The 20,590-nt window shown below is 38.9% G+C and overlaps 1 protein-coding gene across 2 annotated transcripts in view; it reads right to left on the minus strand.

Annotated features, from left to right (window-relative positions):
• Positions 1 to 1,363: 1,363 nt before the first annotated feature.
• F9 (coagulation factor IX) overlaps positions 1,364 to 20,590 on the minus strand; it is a 32,701-nt gene continuing 13,474 nt past the window's right edge. For both annotated transcript variants that reach the window (XM_003940728.3, XM_074391587.1), the window contains exons 5-8: positions 15,789 to 15,917; positions 13,496 to 13,698; positions 3,990 to 4,104; positions 1,364 to 3,323 (exon numbers count right to left, since the gene is read on the minus strand). In XM_003940728.3, the coding sequence (XP_003940777.1) occupies positions 2,776 to 3,323; positions 3,990 to 4,104; positions 13,496 to 13,698; positions 15,789 to 15,917 (995 nt within the window). In that variant the 3' untranslated portion in view covers positions 1,364 to 2,775. The remainder of the gene's footprint in view (positions 3,324 to 3,989; positions 4,105 to 13,495; positions 13,699 to 15,788; positions 15,918 to 20,590) is intronic.

A 20,590-nucleotide genomic window follows, 5' to 3' on the forward strand; every position in this document is an offset into this window, starting at 1 on the left:
AGTGTAGTAGGCACTCACAAAGCAATTTATATACATTATTTAACTCTACATACATATATACATCTGAATTAAAATTTAATGCCAGGCGCGGTGGCTCACGCTTGTAATCCCAGCACTTTGGGGGGCTGAGGCGGGTGGATCACGAGGTCAAGAGATCGAGACCATCCTGGTCAACATGGTGAAACCCCGTCTCTATTAAAAAAAATACAAAAAATTAGCTGGGCATGGTGGCACGTGCCTGTAATCCCAGCTACTCAGGAGGCTGAGGCAGGAGAATTGCCTGAACCCAGGAAGCGGAGGTTGTGGTGAGTGGAGATCGCGCCATTGCATTCCAGCCTGGGTAACGAGAACAAAACTCCATCTTAAAAACAAAAAAAAAATTAATGAACACTGTTGGTATTTGGCACACAGCAATTACTCCTTGAATATTTGTTGAATAAAGGAATAAAAATTAAAACATGAAATCACAGACTAACAAAGTCATAAGGGTCTTTGGAGAGCATCCTGTCAAACTCTCTTATTATACAAGTGGAGAAATCAAATTTTCAAATGCAGAGTGACTTATTGAAGGCCACACTCACAGCTAGTTAGATCCAATTCTGTGTCAGGTGGGTTCAGACCACTGTCCTCTCTGGGATTACAGGCATGTAATCCCACTGCTTACAGCTTGCACTGCGTTATACGAAAACTGGATAACAGAGCATCAAATCCCTGCTCTGTTATATTGCATTTGAAAACATTTTTCAAAGTGTTTTGTTGAATGTGGTGTTTGGGATACCTCTCCGTGAATGATTTAACAAGAAACGTCTCAAAAAAATGTATGTATGTGTGTATGTATTTTCTTACTGAGCCAGTCTCACTCTGTCACCCAGGCTGGAGTGCACTGGTGCGATCTTACCTCACTGCAACCTCCGCTGCCCCCCACTCCCTGGGCTCAAGTGATTCTCCTGCCTCAGTCTCCCCAGTAGCTGGGATTACAGGCACACACTACCACGCCCAGCTAATTTTTATATTTTGAGTAGAGATGAGGTTTGAACATGTTGGGCAGGCTGGCCCCAAACTCCTGACCTCAGGTGATCTGCCTACCTTGGCCTCCCAGAGTGCTGGGATTATAGGTGTGAGCCACTGGGCCCAGCCAAGAAATTTAAAAATTTGTTTATTTATACATATATGTAAAGACAATTAAAAATATATTGACTAAAAGAACTAAAGGAATCAGCAAGAGTGAGGCCTGGCTGGGGGTGAGGTGGGGGCAGGAGAAGGCAGCCGCTTGGTGGGGTCAAAGTGGTTTTGTCAGTAGTCCCATGCATCATCAAATACAGGGTGACAGATTCACATCATTGAAATTCACAAAAAGCCAAAGTATGAACCAGAACATCAGTTTATTAATTCAAAAGGGAAACATATGTCAGTTGGTCAGCAACTCTCTAGAAAATTCAAGATAGAAGGATTAACTATAATCAAAATGTTCCTTGGTGAACACAAAACCAGAAAAGGAGAACTTAGTTGGGTGATTGAAATGACTCATGTCTTTGAGCCTGCTGCACCCTCCTCCACTTCAAGGGTATGCTAGTAAAGGAGACAGGATGCTTATGTCCTTTGGTCTAGGCAACTTCCACTTCCTGTTTGGCTCAGAACACTGCTGGAGACACACTGTTGAATTCTTCCTCAAAGTCTCTACTAGCTGTAGATTGCAAACAAACTGTTCTCTTCTTTCTGTTAGCATTATTATCATTATTTTTAGAAAGGGTACAATACATCTGGGTCAATGTCAGCTTTGTTAGTTACAATGACCTGCCAATCTTGCCTTCATGGAATCTTACCTACTCAGACCTTCATAATCATACAAGCTCTTAGAATGGTTTATTCCTTCCATTATATGTGTGTATGTATGTGTGTGTATAAACACACATTATATATTTGTATGTGTGTGTGTGTGTGTGTGTATATATATATATATATATATATATATATATATATATATATATTTATATATAGAAATTTAACCCTCTAAAAGAAACTTTTCCCCCAAATTTTTCAGGCCCTTTACTTCATCCCTATGTTCTGAAAAGCAGTTCTCCACTATGAAAGCAAGTCTGGGTTTGATAGACATGTATAACTGTGTATAGCAGTGTAACAGAATGATGCTCCCTAATCATTACTCCTTTAATGACTGTGGAGGGTAAAATGGAGAGAGGGAATGAGAAAGAGAAAAACTGATTTGGGGATTGGGATTTGAAAAAGGTAAAAGATTCAGGAATAGGGTAGAGGAAAAGAAGTTGTGTTTTTGATGAGTTTTAATCTCTCAGCTACTTCTGTGTTCTTTCTTCATGAGTGTGGTACTGGCCTTGTGATAGAGTAGACCAAAGATCCTGTACTGTATACAGAACTAATAAACATTGATGTTTTGGTTGGAGAAGCAAAGAAGACTGGGAACATGGAATGCTGCTAAGGAGGGAAAATCAGGTGAGTTAGTTGCCATGGTGGAGAACCATAGTATCTGGTGGATAGAGTGTAGAATTTAACTTCACAATTTTGTCAAGGCCTGGGTCCTTAGAAATGGCTACAATTTCCCACCACATTATATTCCTCTAGTGATTCCATTTTCTAATCAATTTGCTCAGGTAAAACATGAAATTCTCCCCTGTAAAGAGAAAAAGCAGTAGACATAGAATATACATATTCAAATCTAACAAGAGATGGGAAAGTGATTAGTTAGTGAAAGGCCCTGTTAATTTTCAATTCCAATGAATTAACGTTGGAAATCCATTTTCATTAAGTGAGCTTTGTTTTTTCCTTAATCCAGTTGACATACCGGGATACCTTGGTGTATATTCCATATTTGCCTTTCATTGCACACTCTTCACCCCAGCTAATAATTCCAGTTAAGAAACTGGTTCCTTCCACTTCGGTAATATGGGGTCCCCCACTATCTCCTTGACATGAATCTTTACCTCCCTCATGGTAGCCAGCACAGAACATGTTGTTATAGATGGTGAACTTTGTAGATCGAAGACATGTGGCCCGGTCAACTAGTGGAACTTTAAGGTATTGAAGAACTGAAGCTGATCTCCCTCTGTGGAAGACTCTTCCCCAGCCACTCACATAGCCAGTTCCAAATTTGAGGAAGATGTTCGTGTATTCCTTGTCAGCAATGCAAATAGGTGTAACATAGCTGTTTAGCACTAAGGGTTTATCCAGTTCCAGAAGGGCAATGTCATGGCTGTACTTATTAATAGTTGCATTGTAGTTGTAGTGAGGAATGATTCGAATCACATTTCGCTTTTGCTCTGTGTGTTCTGTCTCCTCAATGTTATGTTTACCTATTAAAAATCAATTTCATTTTAAGTCACAAACAATATTTCATGTACACAGATTTTCTAAGTGTCTACTCAGTATCACTGACCTAACTGGCAATGTCAAAGATCTCAAGCTTATATTGTGATGATTTTGGTTAAATGTAATGAGAGCCAATTCATATATATTTTTTTGACCAAAAAGTCATACAGGACTATCATAGAGATGGGTCTGTTCACTCAAGTTGTTATAGGCTTTTCATTGGTGATAATGAATCCACTAGTCATGAATTATCCTGGATCTCCCAAATTTCAAGTATTCTGATCCCTTTTTTGAGCACAAATTCATTTGGCCATCAATTCAAATGTTTTCTAAGGACCTGATACAAGTTGTGCCAGGTACCAGAGACAAAAGGATCAGTGACATGACACTGATTTTTGGGAAGGCTTTCTGGCATGGAAATGGCCACATCAAGAACTAACTGTACCTTGCTAAAGGGAGTTATAATATGGTTACATCAAAAGAATTATGGAGGCTTGGAGGATGGTGCAAGTTAGGTTTTGAAATCATGACCCTTCTGCCTTTAGCCAATTTATTCAGCAATAATTTTATTAGACCTTAGTAAAATATGGTATACCATCATATTAAAGAGCTTGTGATGCTGCAGATTATTATTCTTTCTGTTCACTTACCTGCGACAACTGTAATTTTAACACCAGTTTCAATACAGTGGGCAGCAGTTACAACCCATTTCTCATTAACAATAGAGCCTCCACAGAATGCATCAACTTTGCCATTCAATACAACCTGTGAAAGCAAAATTAAGACTCTTACTGCACAATATATTTGATCTGGAAAAAAATAAATATGTATGCTGGTTATAGGAATAGGCAAAATGTCGGCTTCTAGGTGCTGGCAGAATTGGAATATTCCTGGAAATGTGAGCTTTGCAGATGAATTAGTGTTTTTGATGCATAAACAAAAAAGTCATTTATGTAACTGAATTGAAAGCAACTCGCAAGGAGAGACAGGGAAGCTTAAGCTGAGGCAAATCTGAGGAATGGCTTCTTTTGGTGATTTGAGGCCCTTGAATTTTTTTCCCCCATGAATCACCTTCTCTGATGGCAAAATTTGCTTCATGGTGATACAGCAGATACATTAGGAAACACACTGATTTGCTCCTTGAGATTAATAGTTATTACGGTGTTCCCTGTACCTAACGTGTTTTTTTTTTTTTTTTTTTTTTTTTTTCCTACACGTTACTTGAAAAAGGAAAACTACTGATTTTTCTAGGAGTTTTTTTCAAAACTTCCCAAACTGGAATACTATGAAACAAGACCTAAGGCCTCCATAAGGGTTGTGCTTATAGCCATCCAGGCAGTGAGGAATAGCAGGGCTCATTCGTTCTTTCCATTCTGTCTTATTCTACTCCCCTCTGGTTGGATAGTAAGCTGCCTTTGTCCTAAGATATTAACCTAGCTGTGCTTGAGTTTTGGGCAAAGTGGACAAAGGAGTGATGCATTGAGCCTGGAAATTATTAGGGAAGAGGCCAGTCCATTATTTTAACTGGATGTTCATTGCATAATTACAGCGGACAATGAATATTTTTGCCATCTCAATGTCTTGATCGACTTGGAGGATTTCAGTTCCAGTTGTAAGCAGGGACCTTGATCCACCTTTACAGGAAGAAAGTTGGGAAGTGTGAACACTAGAGGGCACAATCAACATTTAGTAAATCCTTTTCAGGAGCTGACTAGTTCTGAACGATTGCTGATTACCCTTTTATTAAAGTGCATGCAGTCTTAGGCATAAACCCATTCATAAACAAGGAAAAGGAGGTGGTCAATCACTTTGAGTGGGTATCAGATGGTCCTTGGGGCATGTTCTTTTTGTCCTGAATGTAACTTACTGAATACCTACTATGTCCTGGACACTGAAGCACTAGCCTCCTACCTGGAAATGTACAGGGCTGACTCATTAAAGGCTTCTGACTTCCATTTTCATACTCTGGCTCTATCTTTTTTTTTTTTTTGAGACCAAGTCTCACTCTGTCTCCAAGCTGGAGTGCAGTGCTGCAATCTCGGCTCACTGCAACCTCTGTTTCCCGGGTTCAAGCAATTCTCCTGCCTCAGCCTCCCTAGTAGCTGGGACTACAGGTGCGTACCATCACACCTAGCTAATTTTTGTATTTTTAGTAGAGATGGGGTTTCTACATGGTGGCCAGGATGATCTCGATATCTTGACCTTGTGATTCGCCCACCTCAGCCTCCCAAAGTGCTGGGATTACAGTTGTGAGCCACCACACCCAGCCATCTCCCTTTCTTTCTAGTTCTTGCTTTTTATTCTGAAATGTTGTAAAAATATAGAAAAAACCCACATAATATAATAAATACCAGCATGCATACAACCCAGACTTAACAATTATCCTATTTTTTTTGAACATTTATTGAGTGTTTATTTTGGGCTAATCGTTGTGTTTTATAGACATTCAATACAATATAATATCCTTATTGATATTAATATATTTATAGATCTGACATGATATTAATATATTTATAGATCTGCAAACTAAAGTTTAGAGATAAACATTAACTCCCCTGAGGTCAGTTTGTAAAGCTAGGAAGCAAACCCAAGTAAGCCCGACTCCAGAATTTGTGCTCCCAAGCACCTAATTTTGGTCCAGGCATGGTGTGTGGTCCAGTTGCAGTAGAATCACCTCAGGGTCCTTATAAAATGTAGATCTGGGGGCAGAATATTTGGTGGGTGGGACTGGGCAAAAAAAGGTCTCCAGAATATTCTTTATATAATTAAGTTTGAGACCTGTTATATATCTACTGAATCAGAATTTCCAAGGCTTGAGAATCGAAGGCTTGGGTATCTTTTTATGTTTTAGAAGTCCTCACTTGAGGCAGGGATGGCTACATACTTTGTGGGGCTCAGCGAGAAATAAAAAAGTGGGTCCCCTTGTTCAAAAGCTAGCAATAAAAGTGCCATTGAAGATACTAACATACAAAACTTTTTTCTTTTCTTCTGTAGTCTCTTTTGCAACCCATCATGTTACGATTTTAAAGTTGCCATTTATTATTTTGCTCCCTCTAGCATGGGGATATTTGCTGGGGCAGTGCAGATCCTCAAAGGTGCCCAAGAAGTGCACCCTACAATTTAACACCCACATGTCCCTAGGATCCCTTGCCTGGCAGTCACAGGATTCTGGGCCCCAGCAGGGGAGAGTGTGTCAATCTTCCCTTGTCACTGGCCTACTGTGGCAATCAAGGTGGAGAGGTGATTCCCAAGAGATTGTAACTTCCATGCCAGGATGTGTTCCATGGCTGAAATGGAGGTGGACAAGGGGCATGCCCCCGTCATTCACCCTCCAAATGTGCTGTGGCATATTCTTGGACCAGAGATGCCACATGGCCAAGCCCCCTTCCAAGGTAGCATAGGGCATGCGCACCTGACCAAACTTAACTCTCCCTATACCTATGCCCATGTCCGTGCTGGGGAAGGAGGGTGGCAATGGTAGCTGGGTAAGGATGAGGAGGGAGAGTATGTCTGGACACCATGGGGTGGCAGTGGTTATTGGGCAGGTGTTCAGAGGGAGAGCCAGGGCACAGATGCATTATCTGTCTCAGTGGAAAGCCCTCTACAAGTACACTGGTCATAAGACCACATGTCTGACAATAACTCCAATTGATTTTCAGCATCAAGAAAACTTGGCCAACACTATTATATAGCAATCATGGTTGTTACAACTGAACATATCTGTTTAAGCAACTGAAATTAAGAATTCACATGCAATGATATTATGGTGCTTCTCCTCTGGCCAGTGTATTGGGGGAAATTGGACATCTCTCAGCTCAGTGGGCTATTCAGGCCAGGCTGAATGACATCCATAGCCCCTGGGCAGAGAGATTATGACGTAGCTAGTCTGACTCTTGACAAAGACTTGCTTACTGGAGCTTCTACTACTTTCTGATGGAGGGCTAAGAAATATGATTGTGTTCTCAGGGAGGGGAGCACTACACACTGGGGTCCGTTGGGGGGAAATGGGGGAGGGACGGGGGGGTGGGGAGGTGGGAAGAGATAGCATGGGGAGAAATGACAGATACAGGTGAGGGGACAGAAGACAGCAAACCACACTGCCATGTGTGTACCTATGCAACAATCTTGCATGTTCTTCACATGTACCCCAAAACCTAAAATGCAATAAAAAATAAAAATAAAAAAATAAAATACCACATACTGCAAAAAAAAAAAGAAAAAAAAAAGAAATATGATTGTGTTCTTTTAAGTCTGAAGAGCATTATTTTTGCCAACCCCTGACCAAATATCCTTGCCAAGGAAAAGGCCTAAAATGTAATTAAAGATATTTACAAACTACTTGCTTTCAGACTGTTTGGCCACTCAGGGTCATAGCTATCAAAATATTAGCAATTTGGGGGAAGAGCTGTCTGTTTGGCCAAGGACACGTTCTTATAAGACATCATTCTGAGGAGTAATGGGGAAAATGGGAAGGCATATACTCGAGTAAGGCATCTGAGTTATAATCTGTCAAACATTTTTGTTTGTGATAGTCTAATGGGAACCTGTTTTCCCTCTTTCAGACACACACATATATACACATCAACCACACAGATGCATCTACAAAATATAGATTCACATCTGAATGTATGCTCTTCATTGACGATGCCAGCCCAGACCCACAGCTCTTACCCTTTTGTTCTCTTCCTGATCTTTAACTCCAACATAAACTTTCCCTGTGATTTCAGTGAAACCATTATTCTCCCTACCTACCCACCCCAGCATGACAATAAAGAGTGTTTGCTCTCTCTCATATACAAAGCAAACAAATTCATTTGTCTGTGATGTACAGCTTGCTATGTTCACAGATGTGGTTTGCCTAGTCCTGTGCTCTAGGTCATTTGGCTGGGAACAGACAGGATGCTCAAATTGGTTTTTAACGGTTAACTAGTCATTGAAATTCATTTCATCAAATGATCTTAGAGGATAATTCTTTAAATATCTGTCCAGACTAGCTTTTTAGAGTCAGGTGAGATTACATATGTCACATTCTTATTCCTCTTGATTGAATTTTTATCATCTGAGATAGGAATAATAGAGGGCTACCTTTTTCAAGTGAAGATATTACTATAGTATTAAGACCTTAGTGTAACATCCTGGCCCCTAAGGAAAAAGAAGTTCTGGTTCATACATATAATAACTTTGCATGCTATCTGCCACTGGGATGTGTCCTAATCGAATGGAAAGGATTGAATTTCTGTAGCTAGCTGCACAGGGCAAGAGCTGTACAGGGTACCTTTAAGGATAGCTTCAGGCCAAAGCTGAGGGAAGTGGAGACAGGAGACAATGCTAAGACATTTTAAAGATGTTTTAGGCCAAAAATAGAAAAAGAAATAGACCATTTCCCTGGACATTTTCTGTAGGTTAATACGGTTAACTATCGGTAAATGCATATCCTATAACTTAATATAAGCATAAGGAAAGGTTAATCGCTTGGCTTCCATTGTATTCTTTTCCTTTTTCAATCGAATAGAATGATCTTCAGATTGTTAAATGTAGAATAAATATGCGACATACTGAGCTGAGGCCTATGGTAAAACAGAAAATGGAAAAACCAGGTACTTCAGAGAAAGGGCCAAATAGTTCTTTGGAAACGTGGGAGGAATTTTGGGGGCCAGTTTGTACATGCCTAGAATTGTCAGCTGGCAGGGTCGTGGGCATGGGATCCAAACCAAGTTAAAGCATTAGAAAGCCAAAAGACGGTGTTGTTTCTTTAAATCTCTCGCTTTTGAGCTGTTGATGAACGCTATCTAGCAATACAGGCATTGCAGTTTCCCTTTTTTCACTAATGTTCAAAGGTTTTCATTTCTTCCCTACGTAGTGGTATGCAATTCAAGACATGTTTTAGTTTGCTACACTGCTAGACATATACTTACTCTAAGAAAATCTCATTTCTGTTCCTGTGTAGTGCATTTAACACTCTAGCTTCCTCTCTCTACTCCTCAAGTATTTCTTCAGAGACCTTGCTTCCTTTCCCGAGTTCTCAAGGAGCTCTGAGCTCATCGCTGGGCATCTGGAGGGAAAGTGAAGTACCTCCTTCCATTGGCCTCACGCCGTTCCTGTCTTAGACCTTCTAACCTTGCGCGACTTTAGAAGCTGGTCGGGCCCGCCAGTGCCTTTGGCTTTAAGAGGTAGGAAAGAAGGTGGGGCTGGCAGTGCCGCTACGGAAACACAGGGGGCTCCTGGGAAGCTACCGTCGCGAGCAAGGTTCGGCTGCGTTGGGCCTTGGCTCCAGCCTGGCAAGCAGAGGTGAAATCCCTGGAATAAGGTAAGAAATGAGCGCCACCGCAGACGGGATACGTGCCAGGTGGACACGGTTCGGTAGGGTCTCAGACCTGGACAGGATCCCAGCCGTCCCTTAGACTGCTCTAATCTCTCTCCAGGTGAACGAATGCCCTCTCCCTGGGTGTGGCTATCCAGCTGCTGCTGTCCCCAGTGACAGAACAGCTCTTTAAGTCAACAATTCCGACAAACATTTGTTCAATCAACATTTGCTGCCAACGCTGCCCAGCCTATGTAACCAACCCAGTGGTTGTTGGTTGGGAAGGGCTTTCTTAATGGAGACCAGAATCTTCTTGACCGCCTGCAACTTTCACCCTTTAGTTCACAAAGAAGTTACCTTCCCCTTTCCCTTGTGGCTTCTGCTAACAGCTCACTTACACCTTTTCTTTGAACCAGATGAAAGTGAACTCTCTATGTTATTCTTTGTGAGATTTCTTCACAAGTGGTCACTTTTTCTGTCACCCTGGCTAATTTGAAAGATAAACGAAGCAACTTTGAAGAGAAAGGTTCTTATGAAGCATCGACGTTTTGAAATACTCTTTTCTAGGTGACACTGCTAAATAGTATTTCATATTTCAAAGCTAGATTTACAATGTTTTCACCACTTAATCCCCAGACGTTGCTTGCTTTCTCTTGATGGCTTAGTCACAGCAGGTTTGCTGCAGTCTGAGCTGCAATCAAATCTAGTATTTCCTCCCTGCAGATTAACCATGACATGGTGGAGCTGGCCCATCCACAAATGAGGAGAGATTCTAGTTTGTTTCATTTCCTGTTTCATTTTGTCTAAAAATGAGTTTTGTATACTCAATTTATCCTGTATTTTTGAAGACCAGTAACCTTTCATAAGGAACTGGATGCAGGTAGTGTGGAGGAAACAATGCAGAAGTATGACAAGATCTTTCACAACTATTCTGGAAAATAGCTCAGCTTTTTGCCTTTGAAAAAGAATAAAACTTAGTGCTTTGAATCTGTACAAGTCAGTAATCTTAGTTCATATGGATGAAATAGGTAGTGAACTTACGTGTATGTGCATGTGTGCACATGCATGTATGAGTGATCTTGAACATTCCTAATGCTCTTAGCTAGGCTTGACATAAAAAAAACAAACAAACAAAAAACAAAACAAAACAAAAAAAACCGGTACAATAACTCTAAGTATGCAGTGAAAAGGTGATGAAATGATTTGAAATGATGTCTGTCATTTATATCTTCTCCCTACCAAAACAACCACAACTACCATCTCATAGTTTTTTTTCTGCTTGAAAAGAAAATAAGGTGACTGCTAGACTTATTAAACTTTCTTTCAGGAAAGATCCGCATTGTTAACACGTTGGCAAACATTTGGTTTAAAGGTGGTGGGTGAGAAACAAATTATGTGACTAAATTGAGCCTTTATACCCTGTCGCCCTTTTTGGCTCTTATTTAAATGTATTTGCCATTTCATTTCTGAAATGAAAAGGAGACAATGCTAAACTCACAAAGCATGCATCCTACTTTTTTTTAAAATCTTGGGTTTTTAAAAACAGAAGTTACCTTCTTAGCTAATATATTCTTCTGGGTTCTTGGATCCTCCACTCTAAGCACTGTTCTATGTCCCACAAACCCAAGGAAGATAATTGTCATAAAGTAGGATCTTTTGCTGTAACCAGCTTATCCATGGAAGTTGGACACATAATGAATGAAAATACATGGGAACACAGAATTAGATACATGGATATTAAATACGTTGAAAGCATAATAAGAGTGCTTGGACTCAAGAGGGATTGTTCAAGGAAAGATTCATAAAGAAGGTCAGTATTACAGACTTGTGAAGAAGAGGAAAGATATGGATGAGTGAAGGAAGGGATTATGGTAGGTAAGGGAAGCAGCCCTCGTAGGGTGCATTTAAGTAGAAAGAGAAGAGGTGAAAAGGAACATACAGTGTCCCATTTATGGGCCATAATATCAGGTTCAGCAAATATTCTCTTTCGGAAAAGCAAAAGTGAAAGAAAGGAATATATAAACCTTGATTGTGATATTCCGCCACTCTCTGATACCATTCTCCACAATGCTTGTGCAATTATACCTATCACCCCATCCCCAGGTATATGTGTAATACCTTACATTCATTGTGTTGGAAAATGGCAGGCATTCTCAAGAATCCTGAATAGATACACAGCTGGTCCCAGAAAATTCCAATGCTGTTAAAACTAAGGACATTTACCTGATTCTGGCTTCAATTGTTACCAGTTTGATAATTGCAAAGTCTTTCAAGTTATCAGTCTTTAATGCCAGAGATTCAAAGCTCAGTAGAGAAATCCTTGAAACTACTACCAAATCAGGATTGTGGCAACTAGGGAGTTTTAAGTGAGACTAAACTATTATAAGTGCTATCCAATAGAAACTTCTGCAGTAATAGAGTGTTCTATCTCCACTTGCACTCTCCAATACAGTAGTTACTAGTCACATGTGGCTGTTATGCACTTAAAATGTGGCAGGTGCAATTGAAGAACTGAATTTTTAATTTCACTTAATTGTAGTTAATTTAAATTTAAATAGCCTCTCTGGCTAGTGGTTACCTATTGAACAGCACAATTTTATATAAGGACCATCTGGCTTCCTGCCTGCGGAGGGGGGCCAAAGAGGGGAGCTATTCCTTCTCACAGATGGAATCTCTTATGCTTTAGCTATAGGCTAAGTTACAAACGAGATTTTGCTACAAATGTAGCTCTTGGTTGTTAAATTAAAAATGTGCATAGGTAATTCTACATATGTAGGTTGTTTGCAGACCACACTTGGAGAAACCTCTGCAGAGCACACTGGAAGGTCTAGGAACAACGAGTCCATTATTTGGTGTTTTGAACCCTGGCTTCTGTAACAAGTTCATTTCCTTTGGGCCAGTGACTTTCTTTTTCCTTTTTTTGAGATAGGTTTTCACTCTGTTACCCAGCTTGGCATGCAGTGGTGTGACCACAATTCACTGCAGCCTTGATTTTCCAGGCTCAGGCGATTCTCCCACCTAGGCCTCCTGAGTAGCTGGGAGCACAGGTGGGCACCATTACACCTAGCTAATTTTTGTATATATATATATATTTTTTTATAGAGACGGGGTTTTGCTACGTTGCCCAGACTGGTCTCAAACTTGTGGGCTTAAGCGATCCTCCCGTCTCAGTCTCCCAAAGTGCTGGGATTTCAGGTATGAGCCACTGCACCTGGCCTGGTTTTCAAACTATAATGTGCATCAAAATCACCTGCAGTGCTTGTTTGCACACAGATTGCTGGGCCCCACCCACTAGATATTCTGATTTGGTAGGTCTAGGGTGGAGTATAAGAGTTTGCATTTCCAAGTTCCCAGGTGATTCTGATTCTACTAAACGTTGAGAATCATAGCTGTAAGACCAAGACACTCTCTCATACCTTGTTTCTTGGAACCTAATTCTTGCCTTAATCCTTACTCCTTGAGTCCCTTTCTTTGCCCCCTTTAAAATAATCCAATTTCTCTGGGCCTAAAGTCTTTCCAACTTTGCAAAGGCTGAAGCTGAAGTAGTACCCTGAACCTGAGTACCTGTAACCTTTCTTCCAGACTTTCATGTTGCTGACCAGTTGCCTGTCTGGAATTCTGCTATGCTGTTTCCTTAATGGCAAATTCTTCTTGATCTGTATAATAGTTAGCTTTGGGCCTCTATTTCACCAGCTGTTCATCTCTGGAGGCTTTCTCACATTGGTTAGTGCTGAAACTTGCCTAAATACTTCTCACATCCCAATAGGTCTGTCTAGTAAACTAGCCTCAGTCTCCCACTTGGCCTGGGTCTTGCCAGCTGAGTTCCAGTTTTGGCATACCATCAGTATAAAGTACCTGCCAAGGGAATTGACCTGGTTTGGCTTCTTCTCCACCAACAACTCGAGTGAAGTCATCAAATGATTGGGTACTTTGAGTGACGTTATCCAAAATGGTTTCAACTTCAGTAGAATTTTCATTGTACACATCAGGAAAAACAGTCTCAGAACGGGTGAGCTTAGAAGTTTGTAAAGCAGAAACTCTTCCACATGGAAATGGCACTAGAAAAATAGAAGAAAAAATTAGTATTCTGATATTTCTCATTGGTAAATGGAACATGCATTATAAAAATTGAGATTGAGGCCCATCCTTGTTACTTCTGAGAAGCAGGCCCATCAGTATTTTTAAAAATCTAATCAGTGAATAAAGTCTCAAGCTAAAAGATTGATTGAATTATTTTCATGGAAAGTTTTCAAATCCTTCGTGAAAAGAACATTTGGCTCCGGAACTCATCATCTTTACGGAAATAGAATAGGTGTTCCAGAATCAAATTTGGTAAGACTTTTATAGAGTCTAATGACTTTTCTGTTTAGTTTCTTTACTAAGAAGTCTTACTCCCAAGTGCCATCCCTGAATGGAAGTCTGCTGATTGATGCCTTGTAACTTTAACTTGCCAATTCAGTAAATGGGACTTCTGCTGCTTATTATTAAGAGGGTTTCTTTTGCAGACTAAAATGCCTTCTAGATTCCAAGGTGCATTTTAGGTATTTTCTGGGGAGAGAGAATTGTGATTCAATTGCCTGGCTTTCAAATATTATCCAAAGAGATTGCTGATATGATTATCACAGCCATATTCACTAGGACCTGCCCACCATTTTTCCTTGGGTTGGTTTATTTTCTAAAGAAAAATAATCTGTTGATACACTGGGGACTACTAGAATGGGAATTTGTAGTCAAACAAAGTCACCTCACATTTCATTTCCATTTCTCACTTTCCTTCAAGCCACATTCTTTGTAACAGACATTTCTATAGCAACCAGCTGCAACAAAGTATCATGAAGACAGCAAGTGGTTGAGAAAACAGGAAATTATTTCAAAATACTTATGTCTAAATATACATGATCAACAATGGCTGGAGCAAAGGGATCATTATTGTTGAAAAGGCAGAAAAGCTTATTTTAAGTTTGGCCTACTTATTCTGCTAAAGATAAGGCTATATTCAAATATAACACTTAATAAATTGGAAGTGGTTCTCAATTCTGTTTCTCTTTTATAGCATAGAAGAGCTTGTAAGGGTTTAGCTACTATACCATCTGTCTATACTGGAAGTTAGGTTTTTAAGGTTAAAATACACACACAGATGCACACACACACATATCCATGCTCCTCTCAAGGTAGACTAACTTTGAGACAATGTATATGAAGAACCAGGCAGAAGGACAAGTGGGCAGGTCCTGAAGCCTTAGAGACTCTTCATTTTAGTTGCAGGATATATATTCCTGGCTTCTGTTTCTTTCTTTAATTTCCTCTGCCTGGTGTTATGCCGAGATAGGCATTGAAACCAGTTATAGAGAAATGGTACATGATTTAATGTACCAATTTAATAAGGTATCAGGCTTTGGAAATGCAAAAGAAATTGTATCCAGTTTGCTTCAAAGAGACGCCTAATTTTCAAATACATTTGACCCTGTAGAGCCTAAATTTTTTAAAAAAGAAAAGTGTCTACTGCTTTCATTTTGAGAGAGGAGCCATACGAACATGGAGTGGAGATGTTCTGAATACAGTAATCGGCTGGTAAAATGGTGGCATGGTTGATATGACTGGGAAACATTGCTTTGTCCTCTGCCATATAGATTGTATTGATCAGCCTAGCAGAACTTAAAACAGTTCATGGCTGGAATCATTCTGACACCAAGTATGTAAATTTGGCTTGAGACCCAACAATAAAAAAAATAACTTTCTCAGAGTAAACTAGCCAGCCCAAATAGAATCATGCTTCAAATTCACAATTCTTGTTCTAGAAGCCTATCACTCAATCATTTGTGTATATTTTATAATGTAGTATTACTACATTGATTTGACTTGATGAATTACAAATATATATGCAGAAATCACACAGATTAATTGCTTTGTCATATAAGTGTTAGAGAAAAAAATTGGACACAGAAAAGAATTCAAGCTGTAGATGATTACATAGTTTATATTTAAAATATGATGCAATTTAGAAAATTTGTCTAATTCAAGCCACTGATCTTTTATATGATTTCAAAAGGAAGCAGATTTAAGTAGGAATTAAAATTATGTAGGTTTGTTAAAATGCTGAAGGTTCAGATAAAGATTTTCTTTAAAAAAATCTTATTCGGATTATGACCTGCTGGTTCACAGGACTTCTGGTTTTCTGCAAGTCGATATCCCTCGGTACAGGAACAAACCACCTTGTGATCAGCACTAAATTTACAAAACTGCGTGCATCTGCCATTCTTAATGCTACATGATGCATCTAAAAGAAGCAAAATAGACAGCAACAGCATCATTTAACATGCATTTCTAAAAAGTACATGGAACTATTGATTCATGTATAGGTCAAATATATGTTGGGGGTATTCATGGAGAGAAATTTTGGAGCCTTGAACTAAGAGTGAAAAGAAAGATAAAATAAGGCATAAAAATGGTGGTAGCACTATAACTGATTTGTTTAAAACTAAATGTTTGGATATTCTACTTTCACTAAATCGTGGACTACAGGTTTTAAAACCCTATTTATTAATGTATAACATACTCAGAAAAGTACACAGAACTTTAGTGTAAGTTTTCATAAAGTAAATGAGCCTGTGTAAACACTAAACTGACCAATATCAATACCCCAGAAGATGCCCTCTCTTGATCATTCCACCCTTTTTCCTTTTTATAGGTTACCATTACCTGGACTTTTAACACAGTAAATAGTTCTTGTCAGTTCTGGAACTACAAATAGAAGTTCACAATATGTACTCATCTGTGTCTTTTCTTTAACATTTTGTCTGTGAGATTAATCCATGTTGTTTTGTATAGCAGTAGTTCATTTACATTGTGGTGTAGTATTCCATTGCATTACTATTATAGCTTTTATTTATTCATTCTACTGTTAATGGATATTTGGTTTGTTTCCAGTTTTTGGCTCTTACGTATAATACTGTAATAAACATTCTTATATATATCTTTTGGTGACATAAACATGCCTTTTTACTGGTTTATAATTATGAGTGTAATTACTAGATCACATGTTCAGATCTAGTAGATACTACCAAACAATTTTCTAAAAGGAATGTACAGGTTTAAATTCTCACCATCACTGTATGGGTTTCAATTATTAGGTATCTAGATTGCAGATATCTTGTCTCACTCGGTGACTTGTCTTTTCAGTCGAAGTAGAGTCTTTTGCTGAACAGGAGTTCTTAGTTTTAATATAGTTCAGTTTATCAGTCTTTTCCTTAATGGTAACCACTTTTTGTATTTTAAGAAATTTTTGCTTTCTGCAACTTCATGAATATAAAATGTTATTGTTTTATATTTCAAGCTTAGATCTGTTTTTCCCATATGAATATCTAATTGACCTACCAGTTTTTATTGAAAACACCAATTCCCTTCTCTACTGCAGTGGCACTTCTGTCAGAAATCAAGCCTCCATATATGTACAGGTATGCTTCTGAGCACTCTATTGTGTTTCATTGATCTGTTTGTCTATCCTTGTATCAGTACCACACTGTATTAATAAATGTAACTCGATAATAAGCCTTGACATCTGGTAGAGTAAGTAATACAAGTTTATTCTTCCTTAAAACTTTCTTGGCTATCCTTAGCTCTTTGCATTTCCATATGCATTTTAGAATTAGCTTATTAATTCTGCCTGACCTCCCCCCACCAAAATAGCCTGCTGGGCACTTTGACTGGTATTACATTGAATCCCTTAGTAAATATTTGGTATATTTACTATATTGTATCCTTTAATTGATGAACATTGCCCATTCATTTATTTAGGTCTTCCTTAATTTTTCTCAATAATGTCTCATAATTTTTTATGTAGAGTTCTTGCACATCTTTCTCATGTTTATTACTAAGAGTCTAATTTTTAATGCTATTATAAAAATCATTTTTTAATCATTGCTGGTATATAGACACATAATTTATATTTGTATGTTGACTCTGTATCCAGCAACCTTTCTATACTTATTTATTTATTTTAATTGTTTAGGTGCTTTGGGTTTTTTATATGTACAATCATTTTTTCTGAAAGTTAAGTTTTACTCATTTTTTTCAATGAACACAAAAAGCAACAACTATTCCATAATCTCATGTAGATACTGCCTTTCTGCATTGCAGTGTAGTCTCTATTGCTTAGTTATTCCAGAAATTGCTTGGCTTCCAGAGCTAGACAGTTTAACAGGTTACCTCTAAAAGTAGAATCTGGAAGTCTTTAAAAATTACAGTGTTAGAATAGCAAAGACATGGAGTCAACCTAAATGCCCATCAGTGACAGACTGGATAAAGAAAGTGTGGTACATATATACCATGGAATACTATGCAGCCATAGAAGAGAAGGAGATTATGTCTTTTGTTGAAATATTAATGGAACTGGAGGCTATCATCCTCAGCAAACTAGCACAGAAACAAAAAAAACAAATACTGTATGTTCTCACTTGTAAATGGGAGCTAAATGATAAGAACTTATAAACACAAAGAAGGAAACAACTTGGGTTCTACTTGAGTGGGGAAGGTGGGATGAGGGAGAGGAACAGAAAAGATCACTATTGGGTACTGAGCTTAATATCTGGGTCATGTAACTGTATGTACAACAAACCCCTGTGACACATTATTATCTAAGTAACAAACCTTCACACGTACCCCTAAACCTAAAATAAAACTTTTTTTAAAAGAAATTACAGTGTTAAGAAGTCCATTAGGGCAAAAAAGCAACTTGAAGTTGGCTGAGGTGGTTACATATCAAACATAAAAGAATTAAATAGAGTCCTTTAAGGTAACTAAAGACCAAAGACCAATATATCATTAGTGCTAAGCATTCCAGTGGCCCACATTTTCTTTACTCTCCTATGCAGTTTTCCTTGTTAATAAAAAACATCTCTTGCCTTTAGAAATAATTTTCATCTTGTATTCTATTTTGTCTGATATTAAGATTGCTTTTCTACTTTCTTTTTGTTACCTGATAGTTTTTTTCACATCCCTTCATTTTAGCCTCCCAGTGTAATTTTATTTTAGGTATCACTTTTGTTAACAGTATACAATTAAATTTTTAACTCCAAACTGAAAGTTGCCATTATTAATAGGTGAGTTTAACCACAATTCACAATAATTGTGTTTCCTGATATATTTGGCTTATTCCTGCCATCTTATTTTGTATTTTGTAACTACTGTCCTTTCCCTTTGTTTCTCCTATGCAATATCAGTAACAGGAAGTAGCATGGTTCAGGGCTTGTTAGCTTAGACCTGCTGAATAAAGAAGAACAGGCTCTGCTCTTGAGCCTATTTCTGTTTCTAGAGCAGCACAGGAACATAAACAATGTGAGACACCTTCCCCCTTATGTACATGCTTGACAACAGTACAGCTTTCAATAGAAATCCTCAGTGGTCTGTGCAATCATAACATGGAAAGTTTGAAAACGAGTGACTGTGTTCCATACTTCCTATGCACTGCCTTCATTCTTCTTAGCTTCACCTGTGTCATTTTCCTGCATGGTGGTGATTTGCTCTGGGTTTACGTCAACCAACCTCCTATAGGTGTATCCTTGAATTGCCTTGGCTCATAGCTGCCCTATGTGCCTTTTGCCTTGAGGCTTCCCTGTTAATGCTGAGGTATGGATGCCATATGACCTTCTGGGTACCCAAGCATGCCCAAGTAGGAAATGTGGGGAAGTTAATTCCCCATAAGTTGAACTTCAAAGCAACAGGAGACAGATACTGATGGACAAATTCTTTCACCTCTTCTTCCCACTCAGGTGGACTAACTTGAGGTTAGTTTATTTAACTTACTGGAGACACTCCCAGGAAGTTAAGCAATACAGTTGCAGTTAGAAGTGAGTAGTTTGATAACTCATCCTCTTACTGCTTTCTTTTCCTTGCTGCCTCACTCTTTAGTTCCTTTTTCTTGTCCCTTGGGATTGCATTTTTTTTTTTTTTTTGAGATGGAGTTTCGCTCTTGTTACCCAGGCTGGAGTGCAATGGCGCGATCTCGACTCACCGCAACCTCCGCCTCCTGGGTTCAGGCAATTATCCTGCCTCAGCCTCCTGAGTAGCTGGGATTACAGGCACGTGCCACCATGCCCAGCTAATTTTTTGTATTTTTAGTAGAGACGGGGTTTCACCATGTTGACCAGGATGGTCTTGATCTCTCCACCTCGTGATCCACCCGCCTCGGCCTCCCAAAGTGCTGGGATTACAGGCTTGACCCACCGCGCCCGGCGGGATTGCATATGTTAATGAATAAGCTTGTGTCTTTTTTTCTGGGGGAACACAGGCTAACAGAGTGACTGTATGGTTTTGGAGAATATGAACTTTTGAGTGACAAATCTAAACTTTTAAACGCTATTTTACATATGCTAGCATAGCCAAATGTATTAATTAGCTCTTAGTCCTTAATGATAGTTCAGTAAATAAAGGGAGGCAAATCGACTGTTGCCAGGGGGACAAAGGAACCAGCTTGAGCTTTAACCTTTGCTACCAATAATCCACAAAGGGCATGATCTAAGAAAATGGCACTTGGTCCTGTTAATTAATTAATTTAAAGACTTTTCTCCTCACGAGCAGTGGTAATATCTCTAGATCTTTTTATGTTACTAGCTATCATTTTGTTGCACAAAGCAATACTAAAGTGTTCAGCCAAATCAAACATTACCTGTAGAAAGTGTTCAGTCAATATGAGATTGTGATAAGTTACAAAAGGTGCAGCTTGGTTTGTCCAGGGCATGCACAATGGGAATGGGTAAATTCTGTATTTTGTTAATTCTGATTCTATGTCATTGGGTAAATAACCATACCACTGTATCATTCTCCACATTTTTCATTGCCCTCTAGGGCCCAGTATGTTGCTGGTGCTGTTGATCTTTGGCTTGTTTTGTGCAGGAGGTGGGAAATATTGCTTCCTAATCAGCAGTCTTTTGCCCTCAGGTAAAAGACTGAAGA

Source organism: Saimiri boliviensis, chromosome X, assembly GCF_048565385.1.
Source record: "Saimiri boliviensis isolate mSaiBol1 chromosome X, mSaiBol1.pri, whole genome shotgun sequence".
NCBI classification, from domain to species: Eukaryota; Metazoa; Chordata; class Mammalia; order Primates; family Cebidae; genus Saimiri; species Saimiri boliviensis.